General features: G+C 38.6%; 1 protein-coding gene across 2 annotated transcripts in view; it reads left to right on the top strand.

The window, feature by feature from the left end:
- Positions 1 to 17,390, top strand: part of PRKCB (protein kinase C beta) — a 677,822-nt gene that overhangs the window by 511,143 nt on the left and 149,289 nt on the right. For both annotated transcript variants that reach the window (XM_001363029.4, XM_001363115.4), the window contains exon 11: positions 12,049 to 12,140. In XM_001363029.4, the coding sequence (XP_001363066.1) occupies positions 12,049 to 12,140 (92 nt within the window). The remainder of the gene's footprint in view (positions 1 to 12,048; positions 12,141 to 17,390) is intronic.

Here is a 17,390-nt window from a genome sequence, read left to right as displayed (position 1 = left end):
TGCATAATGGGTTGGGTTTAGCTTTTCAGAATACTCAAGCAAAATCTTTTCTTCTATCAACAACACTCATTTACTTTCTTCTCTTCTTGTGGCAGGTGCCATCTGCTCATTTTAAAAATAATTTTTAAAAGCAAGTGTTTTAGTTTTTCAAAGTGAGGCGAAGACAAGTGGTATTTTTAGTCTTGTTTTCTACCAAATACCCAAAGAATTCTGGGCCGGGAGTCAGGAGACTGGGGTTATAATCTTCATTCTACCTCTAGCTTGCTATGGTGTGACCTTTTGACAAATCATTTATCCTTATGTGACCTTCACTCTGAAAAGAGGGGCAAAAACTTGAGCCTCCTCCACTGCCTCTTTGGCATGTCAAGGGGATATATTAGATTTTGTGGAATGCTAACGCTGGAAGAGGCTTCATCTGGTCTGCTAATCTTCTCCAGATGAGAAAATTGAGGCATAGAAAGACAAAATGACTTACCTAAGATATACACAACCAGTTAATGCCAGAGGAAGAACTTAACTCTTAATCTGATCCTCTTTGCCTTGTGCCACCTATATCATGACTTAGAAAGCTTCTCAGGGCAACATAATAGAAGGAAAGCACTGCCTAGCTATCTTCCATGACATTTATCACATTCTACCTAATTTTAGTTATTTTGTGTGCCTCATCTCTCCTACTAGAAAATACGTTCCTTAGGGGTAATGACTCTCTCTGACTCATCTTTGTAGCTCTCACATCTATGCTTTGTATGTTATCAGGGATCAGTAAATATTTTTGAATGAATCAATGAGCACATTATGCGTGTGAAACATTGTCTTAGTCTTTTAGGGGGATAAAAAAAGAAACAAGATTCCTACCGTTGGGCCTTCAGTCAAATTGAGGAGACACCAGACATAAGACATAAAAACAATGACTAAAAACCTACAAATAAGGGCCTATTAATAAAGTCCAAACTATGTGAGGTCTATCGGGGCAGAGTAGTGGAGTGACTTGAGCCAGGTGACATACAAGAAGGAAATGATACGATGTGGAGAGAAGGTAGGGCAGCATTCCAAACAAGGTGAGTGCCTGCCCTATCTAAAAATGCAAGGCAGGCAAGGAAGCCATCAAACAGGCTTGTTAGACTGAATTTAAGAGTCCATGGGGGAAAGTGAGAAGGAGATGAGGGGGAGATGGGGAAAGCCTTGAAGAACAGAATGGCACATTGAGAATGATAGGAAACCTCAGAAGATTTATGAAGGAGGAGTAACTGGAACAGAACGCTATTTGAAGGTGATTTTGTTCTTTAGTCTAAATTTTCAGAGGCGGGGACAGATTATTGGTGCACAGAGCAGCTAGGGGCCTATTTCTAGAGTTTGGGTTTTGAACTGATGTGGAAGAAAAACAACAAAAAGGACAATTGGAGAACTAAGGCAATTTTTGGTTAGAAAAATGAGTACCGTTGATAGAAAAATGAGAGTGAGTTCAAAAGAATGATTCATCGGAATACATATTCAGTTTTTTCCCAATGTGTTTCAGCGATTGGTGGGGCACATAAATTGAGATGTCCTCCTGACCAACTGAGGCAACAGGCTGAAAAGGTGATGAAAGGGATGAACTACAATTTCAGATTAATAGTTATATATAGATATATAACTGGCAAGGAAAACCATGAAATATATGTGATGCATTCCTAGAGGCAGGGAGAAAGAAGTAGAAGAAGAATAGAGTGTCAAAGACTGAGCCTTGGATGTTGTTCGTGTTTAAAAAGAGGGACAATGAAGAGAGGCAAAAAGGAAATAATGGAATGAAAACATCAACAAATACCAAGACTGCTAGGAGAGCACTGCTACAGAAGTTAAGGGTTGTAGGATCATTAAGTTTTAAGGATAAGGGGAGGGATTTACAACATTCTGAAAAAGCCAGCAGGAGGAAGACTGAGAAAAGGCCTGAAGATCTGACTGCTAGGCAATTGTCAGGGAAATGTGGAAGTGGGGAGGGGTGTGATTATTGCTATTTTTTAAATTGAGTCAATCTTGCCCAGATGGAAAGTGCAAAGTCAGTGCACAGATCTAATCCCTCTCCTGACTGACAAGGAAGCTTTACCCTATTCTCTTTCCATCCTGGGTATGTTCATTGTAGGCACCCTAATAGCCTCCCCACTCCACCCCCATTCCTGGGAACTCACCATATTAATACTGAATTTAATGTAACATTCAATTGGCATATGCCACTGCAGCTCAGAACTCTGAGACTCAGGATATCCACTAGCCTCAGCTTCCCCTGGTAGCTGGAGCATGCATCACCATGAACAGTGAGATGGTCTGATTAAATGAAGGAATAAAAGAAGGGATTAATAAATTAAAAAATGTTTACACACTAAACACTGATGATACAAGTAAATAAAAGGAAGGCCATCTCTATCATCTAGCTCTACTCACGTAGCTCCGCTCTTATTGGAGAAGACAGCACATATAAGAAAGCTGAGATGCTGAGTGTGTAAATGTATGGAGGAGAGGTCCTGACATCCTAAGCATGTTTCAGTTGGGCAAATGGAAAGTTTCAGGGATCTTGAAAGCATGTCCGTAGGTCAAATGGCAATGACCTAGGGTGTGGAGGGGACAATGACAGGATAAATGGTATGACCTGGATAGCATTAGGACACAGTGGCCATCTCATTGAAAGGACTATTGTTAGTGATTCCCATGTCACCCAAGTGGTGGGAGCAGCCAAGTTGTTCTTCATAATAGGCTGTCCGATGGGGTCTGAGTTGCCTGGGGTTTAGGCAATGCTGGCAGTTATTGTCATAACTTTCCATAAACTTAGTCAAAAGAAGTAGATGTCAGATTCTAGCCAGCTTAGAAAAGTCGAAGTAATTAAGACAGTGCAGTTGGAACACTGTCATAGAATCAGTCAATCAGGATCTTAAAGTCAGACAAGCCTTCAGTGTTCATCTGGTCCAAACCATGAATCCCCTGTGTACAAGCCTGCCAGTTTCCCTCTAGATAATATGTAAATATCTCCAGTGATGGGGAACTCCCTTCTTACCAAAACTGGCTATTCCATTTTTATAGCATTAACTGTCAGCATGAGCTTCCTTATTTTGAGTTTAAATGTCTCCTTGTAACTTGTACTCTGTTGATTCTAGTTATCTTCTCTGGGGCCAGGCAGTACAAATTGACTCCCCCTTCAACATAATAACCCTTCAAGTATTTTTAAATTGTCATCGTGTTCCCCCAGTCTACTCTTCTCCAATCCAAATGCCTCAGTTTCTTCAAATAATTTTTGTATGTCTAGATTCTTAGTCATCTTACTATCCTGGTCTCCATCTTCTGTATGTGTCTCACCTGGTTAATGTCCCTTTTAAAATGTGTCACCTAGAATTAAGTACCAGTCTCCAAATGTGTCCTGATCAGGGTTCTTTATGATAGAATTACACCTTCTCTTGTGTAAGCTTTTACACTTTTGTTAATGCCGTATACAATTTCATTAGGTCTTTTAGCAGACTCATACTGAGGATAGGTATTGAGCTTACAACTCTCTAAAACTCTGTGATCCTTTTCCCAGGAATTACTTTCTAGCTATAACTCCTTTACATTTTACATCTACAAGAAGGTTTTCCCTCTTTAACTAATTGCAAGACCTCCAACATGGCAACACAGTAAGAGGTAGAGTGTGTTGGGCATCAGAGAAGACCTGGTTTCATATCCTACCCCTAATACTTACTGTGCAATATGACAATGGACAAGTCACTTGACTTCTCTCGCCTCAATTTCTCTATCTGTAAAATTGGGGAAATACAGACCATGGTATCTTTTTCATAGTATTGTTGTAAGTATCAAATGAGATTATATATAAAAAATCATCTTGTGGATATTAAAATGTCACAGGAATTTCTATTATTATTATTATTATTAATTTGGTTAGTTTCATGCCATTTCAAGTCTTGCAGCATATTGAAATCTCTTTAGAATCCCAGTTCTATCACCTCACAACTTCAACCAAAAATTTTATAATCATTAAAAGAATAGTGTGACATCCAGAGAAAGAACTGTTGGAGTTGGATGGATCTGGATCCATCCACCTTTCACATCAGTGTATTTATGCTTTCATTTTGGAGTTTGGCTTTTATATGTGTGTGCTCTTACAACAATGACCAACATGGAACTGTGTTTTGCATGACAATAAAAATAAAATTAAGTTAATAAATTAAAAAATAAAGAATAATGTAACTTCCTAGCTGTGTGACTCTGGACAAGTCAACTAACCCCTGAGTGCCTAGCCCTTGCCCATCCTCTGTCTTAGAATTGATACTAAGACAGAAGGTAAGAATTGGGGGGGGGGGGGAAGAATAGTGTGTGAGTACAAAGAGTTTTGGACTTAGAGTTTGGAGGAACCAGAGGATTCATTCCCACGTGTGATGCTATGGGACCCTAAGCAAGGCACTGAAGGAAATGAGACTCAGAAAAGTGACCTGTAAAGCAAGAATAGCTAATGTCTCTAATACTTATTTCCACAGAGTCACCATTATTATCTCAAATGAAATAATATATGTGACATTTTGTTATTATTAGATTGTTCCTCCAGCATGTCATTTCTAGAATAAATATCCCCTAGTTTCTCCAACTATATCTTCTATGGTTTTGAATTCTCTCACCCTCCTAATTTCCCTTCTTTGATCCCATGCTAGTTTGAAACTCATGTTCCCAGCCATTGATTCAGTGTTTCTATTAGATTTTGGCAGATAAAGGAAATAAATTCTACTATGCATATGCATATAGAAAACAAAGAGTTTAATTTTTCATAAAGAAAACTATTCAGTATATAGTATTTTTAGCATGAAAAATTTAAATGTCTTTCAGAACACATTCAAATAAATATTCTCCATACCCCCTGGGGTTATATGGGGTCCAAATTAAAAACCTCTGGGTTATAAGCATATCTACCACATTACTAGAGTCACCTTAAAACTTTCCTTAACTTTCCATTGCCTAATGAATAAAATATTCACACCTATTCCTGCCTGGCATTCAAGGCCTCCAAAATCTTTCTCCAGCCCACTTTTCCTCCTTTATCTCATATACTCCTCTTCACATATTCTATGTCCTAGCCAAACCAGACTACTTTTTATCCTCCAGTTCTCATCCTACTCTCTTCTATCTTGATGCTTTTGTTTATACTATTCTCTATGCTTGGAATAGACTTTGTTCAGCCCCCATCTCCATCTGCTAAAGTCCCTCCCTCCCTTAAGGCCTGACTCAAGTGTTACCTCTTCTAGAAAGGTTAATCTAATTCCAAGGCAGATCTCAAAGGTGAAAGTGATTTCTTTCCCTAAAATTTTCATAGTTCTTTGCCTGGGCCTCTACTTCGCCCTCATCTCACACTCTTATTTTGGTTATTTGAGCAAATGTCATTACCCATAATAGACTTTAAGCTACTTGAGAGCCAGGTCTGTGGTATTTCTATCTATGAATTCATGGCCTAAATCACAGTTCTCTTCTCATAATAAACACTTAATAAAAGCCTGCTTTATTAAATGGAATGAACCTTTGCATGAATGAACATTCAGGAAACATTTATTAAATGCCCATGTAGTGGGCAGCTAGGTGGTGCATTGGGTAGAGTACTTGCCTGGGAGTCAGGAAGACCTTAGTTTAACTATGGCTTCAGATACTTATTACCTGTGTAACCATGGGCAAGTCACTTTATCCTGTTTGACTCTGTTTCCTTATCTGTAAAATGAACCGGAGAAGGAAATGGCCAACCACTCCTGTTTCTTTGCCAATCCACCCCCCCAAAAAAACCCAAAATGCAATCATGAAGAGTCAGACATGACAAAAATGACTAAACAACTGTATAGAACAATGAGGTGAATGCTGGGAAATATGCAAAGTTTAGAAAACACCCATTACCTGCCCTTTTGGAGTTAAAATTCAAGTAGAGGGATATTTTAGAGAGTCTTCACCCTTCCTACCAAAAAAAAATCACTTCCTCCAAACCTCCAAATCACTTAACTTTTCTTAACCTCAGTTTTCTCTTATGTAAAATGAAGGGATTGGGATAGATTTTCTCCAAGCGCCCTTCCAGCTCTAGATCTATGGTCTTATAATCCATCCTTATAATGCATATCTCTCCTCATCTCTGTTTTTCTTTAAACCCTTACCTTCTGTCTTAGCAGCAGTTTTAAGACAGAAGAATGGCAAGGACTAGGCAATTGGGGTAAAGTGACTTGTTCAGGGACACAAAGCTAAGAAGATCTGAGGTCACATTTGAACTCATGTCTTCCCAACTTCAGATCCTATGTTCCATCCATCATCTGCCTTTCAAAATTAAAAAAAAAAAATTATATTCCTTCAAGGCTCAACTCAGATTCCAACTTCACTATGAAGCTTTCCCTAATATATATTCTAGGCCTCATTTCTATTAAGTGCTCTCTCTGTCTCTCTATCTGTCTGTCTGTCAGTCTCTCTCTGTCTCTCTGTCTGTCTGTCTGTCTCTCTCTGTCTGTCTGTCTGTCTCTCTCTGTCTCTCTCTCCCTCTCTATCTCTGTTTCTTGTTTCTGTCTCTGCCTCCACACACAAATGCATAGTACTTCATAGTATACTTGTCTGTGGTAAACAAGTCACTTAGTTTTTAAGGGTCTTCTTTGTCTTTTTATCTATAAAATAGAGATGGTGATAATCATATTTCCTATTTTGCAGAATATGGAATAATTTGCACATCTCAAAGTTCTATGTAAATTTCCGTTCTAATTGTTATCATCATTATTATAGAGATAGCATGGCATAGTGAATAGTGCTGGCCTTGGAGTCAGGAAAACCTAAGGTCAGATAGTTGATGATTATTAGTTGTGTCACCCTAGACAAGTCACTTGGCCTCTCTGTGCTTCAGATCTCTCTCTAGATTCATCTACCAAACCACAAACTGATACTAATTAATTGCATTAGTGGAAGGAAATCTATACCTGGAGTTCCCAAGAGTGATAGAATTACAGATTGTTTGTGTTTGTGTATATTATGTTGTTACTGTTTCCCCTAAAGAACGTAACTTCATGAGGGAAAGGACTTTTAAAAATTGTCTCTCTTCCACTTATCAGAATTCTTTCCTTATAAATGGTAACAAATATTAGTTTAATTTGATTGAAACATTTATTTTGGGTGAATGTAGGAATTAGGGAAAGGTTCCTATAGGAGATGACATTTAAAATGAATACATGACAACCATTCTGGGAGGCAATTTGGAACTATGCCCAAAGGGCACTAAAGGTCTGCTCTTTGATCCAGCCATAGCACTGCTGAGTTTGTACCCCAAAGAGATAATAAGGAAAAAGACTTGTACAAGAATATTCATAGCTGCGCTTTTTGTGGTGGCCAAAAATTGGAAAATGAGGGGATGCCCTTCAATTGGGGAATGGCTGAATAAATTGTGGTATCTGTTGGTGATGGAATACTATTGTGCTCAAAGGAACAATGAACTGGAGGAATTCCATGGGAACTGGAACAACCTCCAGGAAGTGATGCAGAGTGAGAGGAGCAGAACCAGGAGAACATTGTACACAGAGACTGATACACTGTGGTACAAGAGAACGTAATGGACTTCTCTACTAGCCCCAATGCAATGATCCAGGACAATTCTGAGGGACTTATGAGAAAGAACACTATCCACATCCAGAGAAGGAACTATGAGAACAGAAACATAAAAGAAAAACAACTGCTTGATCACATGGATTGATAGGGATATGATTGGGATGTAGGTTCTAAAGGATCACCCTAGTTAGTGCAAATATCAATTCTATGGAAATAGGTCTTGATCAATGACACATGTAAAACCCAGTGGAATTGAGCGTTGACTACGGGAGGGTGATAGGGGGAGAGGAGGAAAAAACATGAATCTTGTAACCTTGGGAAAATATTCTAAATTAATTAATTAATTAAAATTTTCCAAATTTAAAAAAATTAAAAAAAAACAACGAATGGATGAAATGATGAAACATTTACAATATCCAAAGCTCAATCTTTAGAGGTAATGGATAGTGTGTCTTCAGCCTGAGGCCAAGCCTAGCCAAGTTCAGAGAGCTCCATAATCATACCGGCTGCAGGATGTTAACCTCTCAAAGACTATGTCCTAAATCATAGAGAGCCTTGCTATCCATTTCACTAGTCAGACTCCTAACACAGTTGAAATCACACATTACTGATGAAGAGAAGGGTGGGTGGGGTTATGGGCAATGCAGACAGAGATGACAGAAAGAGCATAGATGTAGGAAAGTTTGAGAGTATGTTTAGAGAACAATATGCAAATCTGTTTTTCCCTGAAATCTAGGGTAGAGGAACAGCAAAAGGTATGGTCAGTAATGTAGCGTGGGGGGGAAATGAAGGAGAGTTTTGAATGCCAGTCTAAGGAAGTATGACTATAGACAGCAGGAGTCCATTGCATTGTTTTAAGCAGAGGAATAGAAATTATCAGTTATACTTTATAAATTGATCTATATGTAGATTAGACTGGAACAGAAGGAGAGTAAGAGTGAGAAGACTACTGAACCAGCCCAGGCTAGAGATGATGAAGGCCTGAATGAAGGTGGTGATAGTGGGGGTAGAAAGGAAGGGTAATTTAATGAGATATCAGCAGTACTTAGTGACTTATTTGATGGGCAAGAGAGGGAACAGGGGAGGATGAATCCAAGTATCTGAGCCTAGAGGGCTGGTGGTGCTATAAATAATAATAGGGATGTAAACTGATTCTATTATGGAATAACACTCAAATTCACAAACCTCTGCAAATCTTCCCAATCAGTCTGAACATGCATTCACATGGGACTTTCTACAGGTCCAGGTTGGCCATACATTAACTGACCCAGACAGCAAGAGTTGTCCATTAAAAGAGGCACAAAGGAGTGGTATGCATTGCTAAGAGCCTCTAATGAGCACTATATTATCATGGCTAATGACCTGAGAAAAATTCATTAAGGAAACCCAAGTTTTCAGTGTGGAAGACTTTGGACTTCATCCAAGGATTTGAGGCTGGACAGATGCTAATTCCATTTAGGTGGTTTCAGTTCATTTTTCTTTAAATGGTCCCTCCTTTAGAGCTGGAAATCCAGATTCCACTGCACAAATCCAGCCTAGGGTCCCAGGGACTAGGGGCCTCCTTGATAGCCTTAAGCTCCCTTTGATTCATCAGCCCTGAGAGACAGCATGACCCAGAAAGAATGTTGGATGGAGAATCGGTAATCCTAGATTGAAGTCTTGACTCTAAGGCTTAATAGCAGTAATACTATATATAAGCTATTTCTTTTCTGAGCCTCCATTTTCTCATCTACAAAATTGTAATTGCAATGCTTACCCTTATATTGGCTGTGTGGAACGCTCTCCAGACATTCAAAACACTTCATAAATGTAAGTTATTACTACTATTGGCCATTTAGATTGGGCTCATTAGTTTCTTGTTATACTTTTTTTCTGGTTTTGAAAATTGTGTTGCCAAAATGACATTGAACTGTCCAAATGTGCTTTTTTTTTCTGAACAAGCTTCTTCCTGCCATGTCCTGGCTACTTCCCAAATGGGGTTTTAGGAGAATAGAAAACTAAACACAGAAGTATACTTTCCTTTTGGCATTTCCCATTTGAGTAAAAGAGCTGAACAAAATTCTAGAACCAAGAATTAGATATAGGTTTTGGGAGGTGCTACAAAGTTAAGAAACTATGGGTGAATTAAGGGCTAGATAACTGTCTCCTCTCCCCTTTCATTACCACTGCTCTAATATAGGTACACATTCCTTCTCACATTAACTATTATGAATAATAGTCTAAGTAGTTTCTCTGTATACAGTCTCTCACCTCTCCAATCCATCCTCTATACTCCTCTTAAAACAGTCATCATAAAGTACAAGTTGGACCATGTCTCTACTCAAGAAACTTCAGTAGCCACCACTGTCTACAGTAAAATATAAACTCTTCAGCTTGGTACCTAAAACCTTTCAGAATCTGGAGCCAGTCTACTCTGCCTTTCCAGCCACATTTCCCATTAATCCTCTTTGTATGTGGCATTTTCCATCCATACTAAACCACTGGCTATTGTTCAAATTCAATATAACATACCCTACCTTCTTGCCTTTGTTCAGCCTCACTACCATATCTAAAACGCCCTCCTTCCTTACCTTATTCCTTCGGATCTTTAGCGACAGTCTCAGCTGATGTTCTACCTTTGACTGGAGACATTTTCTATTAGTGCCCTCTCTCTTCAAAATGTCTTTTAGAAATGAACAGAACCAGGAAAGCATTATACACAGAAACTAAATATTGTGGAATGATGAAATGTGATAGACATTGCTACTAACAGCAATAAATTGATCCAGGACAATCTGGGGGACTTACAGGGGGAAAAATGCTCTTCACCTCTAGAGAAAGAACTATTGGAGCAGGAATGCAGATGAAAACATATGATTTATCAATTGACTATTTTGGTATAAGACTTGAAGTTTTGGTTTTATATGATTATTCACCTACAAAAATGAATAATATGGAAATGTGTTTTGTTTGGTAAAATATGTATAACCCATCTTGAATTGCTTGTCAACTCCAGGAGAGGGGAGGAGAAAAGGGAGAGAGACAACATGAATCATATAACTTTGGGAAACTTATGTGGAAATTTGTCATTAAAATAAAACAAAGAAAGAAAATAAAGGAAAAATATATTGCAAATTTCATTTTCTGGTTACTTGTTTTAACCCCCCTCCCTATGGAATACAAGTTCTCTAAGAGCAGGGACTTTTTTTTTTACTCTCAATGGCTATTTAATTAAACAGAATTAAAATGCTTAATTTGAGTGGTAAAGAATGATCATTTCTCTATTTTTTTTTTACCAATGAGGTGCACAGAGAAAGTGTAAGAGGCAGCCTGATAGAGTGGAAATATATGCACACACAATACCTAGAATCAGGAAACCTAGGTTTAGAGTCCAACTCACTTCATTGATTTGGGCCTCAAGTTCTTTATATGTAAATGGGTACAATAATCACTGTTTTTACACTCAAATGAGATAATTTATATGAAAGCATTTTGTAAACCTGAATGTAAGCATACCTGTTAAAATATTTGAGACTTATTTTGGAAGGATGAACAGTTGCAAGAGTAGAAATAATCCTCTATTTTCCACTCTCTCTATTCCTTTTGCTATTATTGGGAACCATTTGGTCATGGCTTCTTTATTCCTATTGTTAGCTACTTGTACTTCCCCTCTCTGACTGTACCTTTCATTTTTCCTTTGCAAAGTATCCTCTCTTCATGGCTTTCATGCAATGGCTACATCCCTGGTTTTTGTCTTGGGTCCTTTACTTTCTACTTCTGCACCCACTACTTTATTTATTTTTATTTTCTCTTTTACTACTATGAACTTAATAGACATTAACAAACATGAACATTTCCACATTCAAAGAATAGAAAAAAGAGGATCACACATGAAATTGTAAACCTCCATTCGAATATGCAACTTGAGTGCTAATGTATCTTATTTTTTGTTCCTTCTTTTTTTATAAATCTATAGAGTGGTAGCTGGATGGCACCTTAAAATCTAGGCCATGCAATGTTGGACAATCATTTGAGAAAGAGCATCAATAGAGAAGGTCCTCTTGTAGGTGGTGGCATCTAAGTTGAAGCTGGAAGAAAGCAGAAAATTATGAGAAGCAGTGAATGGAAAGAGTGTGTTTTGTACTTTGGGAGAGAGAGCCCATTCAGAGAGATAAGTTGGTCTAACCACTTTATTGTAGAGATAAGGAAACCTGAGGCTGATGAAGCACCTTGACCAAGACTACAATAGTGGCAAATTCACAGTCTACTTATTCCTAGGGCAGAGCTATAGAAGAATATATTTCCCATTTCTCTCTCTGTCTCTTACTTCTTTGCCTCTGTCCAACTTCCTGTCTCTTATTATTTGTATTTAATATGCTATGCCATAGAGAGCCACCATATTTCTTAGTTATCATAAAACAGAGTTTTAAATGGTTTCCATTTTCTCACTCAAAGCCAAAGATCCCTAGAGCACTAATTTTTCTGTTTCTCCCTTTATTTTACCAGGATCGTCTCTATTTTGTGATGGAATATGTGAATGGTGGAGATCTTATGTACCAGATCCAACAGGTTGGACGATTTAAGGAGCCTCATGCTGTGTAAGTTTCCATTAATTTTCTCTCCAGGGTGGGCCCTGAAAAGAATGATGGAATGAATCTGCTAAGATTAAATTTATAAGGGATAAATGTAAAATACTGCATTGAGATTCAAGGAATCTGCTTCCTAATTATAGAATGGGAAATGTTACTGAACAATAGCTTATATAAGGGGAAAAAAGCCTATGGGTCTTAGTGGATGCAGTCTACTAGTTGGTATAGTCAACAATATTGGGCAAAAATGGTAACTTAATCTTGGGCTTCATTGAGAGATTAGTATCTAGAGTGGTAGTCTCATTGGCTTCTGTCCTTATCAGACCGTATCTAATTATGGATATCACGTATTTAGAAGTCAATTAACAATTTGGCATGAGTCAAGAGGAAGGTGACCAGAATGATGAGGGTACTATATGATATTCATTTGTTCATTTGAAGGCATTAGGGATAGTTGGTTTGGAAAAGTGAAGATATAAGTGTAAGCATGATAGCTGAGTATTTAAAAAGTTTGTCATGTGGAAAAGAAGTATATTTGTTCTACTTGACACATGAGGGCAAAATGAGGGAGAAAAATGAAAGTTACAGAAAGGAAGATCTGTTCTAATATAATACAAAGACTTTTTTTTCTTTTCTTTTTTTTTCTTTTTCTTTTTTTTTAATTTTAATATTATTTTATTTGGTCGTTTTCATACATTATTCACTGGAAACAAAGATCGTTTTCTTTTCCTCCCCTCCCCCCCCCCCCCGCCTTTCCCTCTCCCATAGCCAACGCATGATTCCACTGGTTATCACATGTGTTCTTGACTCGAACCCATTTCCCTGTTGTTGGAGTTTGCATTATAGTGTTCATTTAGAGTCTCTCCTCAGTCTTATCTCCTCCAACCCTGTGGTCAAGCAGTTGCTTTTCAGCGGTGTTTTTACTCCCACAGTTTATCCTCTGCTTGTGGGTAGTATTTTTTTTTAGATCCCTGCAGATTGTTCAGGGAAATTGCATTGATACTTATGGAGAAGTCCATCACCTTCGATTGTACCACAATGTATCAGTCTCTGTGTATAATGTTTTCCTGGTTCTGCTCCTTTCGCTCTGCATCACTTCCTGGAGGTTGTTCCAGTTCACATGGAATTCCTCCACTTTATTATTCCTTTTAGCACAATAGTATTCCATCACCAACATATACCACAATTTGTTCAGCCATTCCCCAATTGAGGGGCATCCCCTCATTTTCCAATTTTTGGCCACCACAAAGAGCGCAGCTATGAATATTTTTGTACAAGTCTTTTTGTCCATTATCTCTTTGGGGTACAAGCCCAGCAGTGCTATGGCTGGATCAAAGGGCAGACAGTCTTTTATCGCCCTTTGGGCATAGTTCCAAATTGCCCTCCAGAATGGTTGGATCAATTCACAACTCCACCAGCAATGAATTAATGTCCCCACTTTGCCACATCCCCTCCAGCATTCATTACTTTGCATAGCTGTCATGTTAGCCAATCTGCTAGGTGTGAGATGATACCTCAGAGTTGTTTTGATTTGCATCTCTCTGATTATAAGAGATGTAGAGCACTTTTTCATGTGCTTATTAATAGTTTTGATTTCTTTGGCTGAGAATTGCCTGTTCATGTCCCTTGCCCATTTGTCAATTGGAGAATGGCTTGATTTTTTGTACAATTGATTTAGTTCTTTATAAATTTTAGTAATTAAACCCTTGTCAGAGGTTTTTATGAAGATTGTTTCCCAATTTGTTGCTACCCTTCTGATTTTGGTTACATTGGTTTTGTTTGTACAAAAACTTTTTAATTTGATGTAATCCAGATTATTTATTTTGCATTTTGTAATTCTTTCTAATTCTTGCTTGGTTTTGAAGTATTTCCCTTCCCAAAGGTCTGACATGTATACTATTCTGTGTTCGCCTAATTTTCTTATAGTTTCCTTCTTTATGTTCAAGTCATTCATCCATTTTGAATTTATCTTGGTGTAGGGTGTGAGGTGTTGATCTAAGCCTAATCTTTCCCACACTGTCCTCCAATTTTCCCATACAAAGACTTTTTTAAAGCACTGGACTCATAGGATCATATATGTAGAGTGGGAAGGGGCCTTAGAGACATTAAATCTACTCTTCATATTGACTTGTCTCTCATTTCCTATTCATCCTTCATATAGCTTATTTTTTATATACAGTTGTTTGCATTTTGCTTTCCCCATTAGATTGTAAGCTCCCTGAGGGCAGTGACTGTCTTTTGCCTCTTATCCCCAGTGCTTAGCACAGTGCCTGGCATAGCTGTTGATGTTCAGTTCTTTTAGTTGTGTCTGACTCTTTATGATCTCATTTGGGGTTTTCTTGGCAAAGGTCCTAGAGTGGTTTGCCATTACTTTTTCCAGCTAATTTTACACATGTGGAAATAAAATACAAACAGGGTTAAGTGACTTCCCCAGGATCACACAACTATTACATGTGTAAGACTAGATCTGAATTAAGGTCTTCCTGACTCTAGGTCCAGCACTCAATCCACTGTGTCACCTAGCTGCTCTGGCACCTAGTAGGCATTTAGTAAGTGTTTATTGATTAAGCAACTGGAAAAAGTAAGACAGAGAAGTTAAATGACTTGCTCAGCCTCACACAGCTAATATGGATCTGAGATAGGGTTGAATTTAGATTTTTCTGACTTTAAACAGAGCATTCTATTTACAGTACTACCTAGCTCCCTCAAGAATACAATGGCTTCCCACAGAAAATCCTTTTTCACTAGAGGTCTTGAAGCAAAGGCTTGATATGAAATTTTAGGGATTTTATAGCAGATCTGCTCAGGTCTAGACTGTAAATCATGTCCTTTCAAGTCCCCTTTAAATTCAATCTCACATGATTCATCATGTGTAGAATGGGTTAAAAACAACAAGACAGAAGAAAGACAGATGGAAGGACAGATTAACAGACTCTCTATTCTCTGGGAGTTTGAAGTTAAGGGAAAACACTTTTTACCCCTTTATCTCCTGACTTCAATTTAGTAATTTTCAGTATACTCTTAGCCCCACTCATCAGGAGTGATCAAGGACCACTGTCTTTACCCTGCCCCACCATCTCTCTACCTATTGAATTGTATATAAAAACTCCAAATTTGGCCAGCTCAGGAGATTTCTTCCCACTTAGAGTCTTCAGTCTTAGCTGCCTCTGCCCATTTGCCTGCATCTGGCTTGTTCTACGCCATGTCCTCCAATTTCATTTGTATCACTGTCTTCAAATATTTGAAGGGATGTCATGTGGAAGAGGGATTAGGCTTGTTCTGCTTGGCTAGAGAAAGCTGAATTTAGAGGAATGGACAGAAGTTACAGGAAGATAGATACAAGGGAGAATTTCCTAACAATTAAGAGCTGTCCAGAAGTGGAATGGGCTGCCTCCTTGTCAGAGAGTTCTACATCAAAGAGAAGCCAGATATATGACTACCTGTCAGGGATGTTGTAAAAAAGATTCTGACTTTGGCTAGGGGTTGCTTAAATTACCTTTCAGTCTTGGAGGTCTGTATTTGCTTATTTTTCCCACTTCTACCTTCCCTGTACCCTGGCACATGGAGTCTGAATTGTGTTGTTAATTGTTAGTCATAGCATCTATGTGATGCTATCTGAAAGGAGGAAAACTTGAGTTCATATCTGGCCTTGGACACTTATTAGTTGTGCAACCCTATGTAAGTCACCTTACCTCTATTTGTCTCAGTTTCCTCATCTGTAAAATGGGGGTAATAGTAATACTTCCAAGTATTAATTCCAAGGGTGGTTGTGAGAAGCAAATAAGATAATCATCTTAAAACACTTAGCAGAGTGCCTGGGCCTGGCTTTAGCCACAGAAAATGCTATTTACATGTTAGCCATCACCATCATTATTGTTGTTGTTGCTCTTGCTATCTACCTACTGATTCCTCCATTGCTACCAAGGAAGCCAATTTCAAGCTTGCACTCTACTCAATAATGTTTTTCTTTCCCTAACTATTGTCTGCCTCTCACCTCAGCCTTGAATTCCCCCATGATCCATTGTTCCCAGAGCCAATGCCTCTCTCCTCAGATGAATTGGGGGTGGTGGTGGGGGGGGTTCAGGGGAGGCAGTATAAAAAGCAAGAGTTGTACTTCTTTCCAGTTGCCATTACCAGCAAATGCTAAAGATTTAGGTCCAGTAATTAATATATAACAGACTTCAACAGGAAGTACCAAAAGGATATCACAGTCTGCATCCTTTGCCATGGCAAAGGAGAAGGAGAAGGGTACCTTCCTTACAGATTAAAATGCGCTCTCCCCCAATATAAGAGCTAAAGATGCTATGGGAGTAGGAGATAGAATAGATGGCCTCAGGGATTCCTTCCAGATATGAAATTCTGTGAAAAGTGCCATAAAATCTAAAAGCTGAAGGAGATCTTAGAGCCTATCTAGTCCAACCTGGACTTACCCAAGATCCTTTTCTACAATATTCCATCAAGCCCTCATTCAGTCTCTGCTTGACTACCTACAGAGACAAGGAACTCATTCTGTCCTAAAGCATTCTTCTTGTGGATGGGTCAAACTGTTAGGAAGTTTTTCCTGACTTCATAGCTAAATCATTCTACAACTTCTGCTCGTTGTCCTAAATTCTACCCTTTGGGGTTACATGTTTCTTCCTCTCTTTCCCAGATTAATAGATCTGCCCTAAGTGCTTTGTTCTGGCCATGTTTGAGCTCAGAGTTCATGAGGATCAGGTTTTGTATGACCTCTTTCTCTTCCTGAATTGCAAGCTTGAGGTGCTGCTTTCACCTCAAAGGAATATATTTTCTTTCCAAAAAAAGAGCATATCAAAGCCGGATTATTCAAGTTCTAGTCTTGATTATACTACAAATGAGCTATATAACCTTGGACACATTATTTCTCTGCTCTGAACCTCAGTTTTCCTCATCTATAAGATGAACTCCCCTTAGTTCTACCAGTCTGTGATTCTGTGATTCTCCTAGCTCGGCTTAGCAAGTTATCTGTGGTCTGAGATTCATGCCTAAAAACGTAAAGTCCCACCAGGGTGGCAAGTGTTGATTTTTTCCTCTGGCATGTATTTCGAATTAGACCTTTTTTTTTGGCCTGTTGCAGTCCAGTGGAGGTGACTTCACTCTACTGGTTCTGATGAATATTTAACATCTGGCACACTGTTCCTGAGTGAAGTGTTGGATTCACTGATGGTTTGGGATTTGGCCTGCACTTCACTTAGGATTCTGCTTTGGACTATTTAGTGCATAGATGTTGCCAAAGGCATG

This window comes from Monodelphis domestica, chromosome 7 (genome assembly GCF_027887165.1).
Source record: "Monodelphis domestica isolate mMonDom1 chromosome 7, mMonDom1.pri, whole genome shotgun sequence".
Classification (NCBI taxonomy): domain Eukaryota; kingdom Metazoa; phylum Chordata; class Mammalia; order Didelphimorphia; family Didelphidae; genus Monodelphis; species Monodelphis domestica.
Note: the sequence above shows the minus strand (reverse complement) of the source record. Positions and strands in the feature narration are given on the sequence as shown.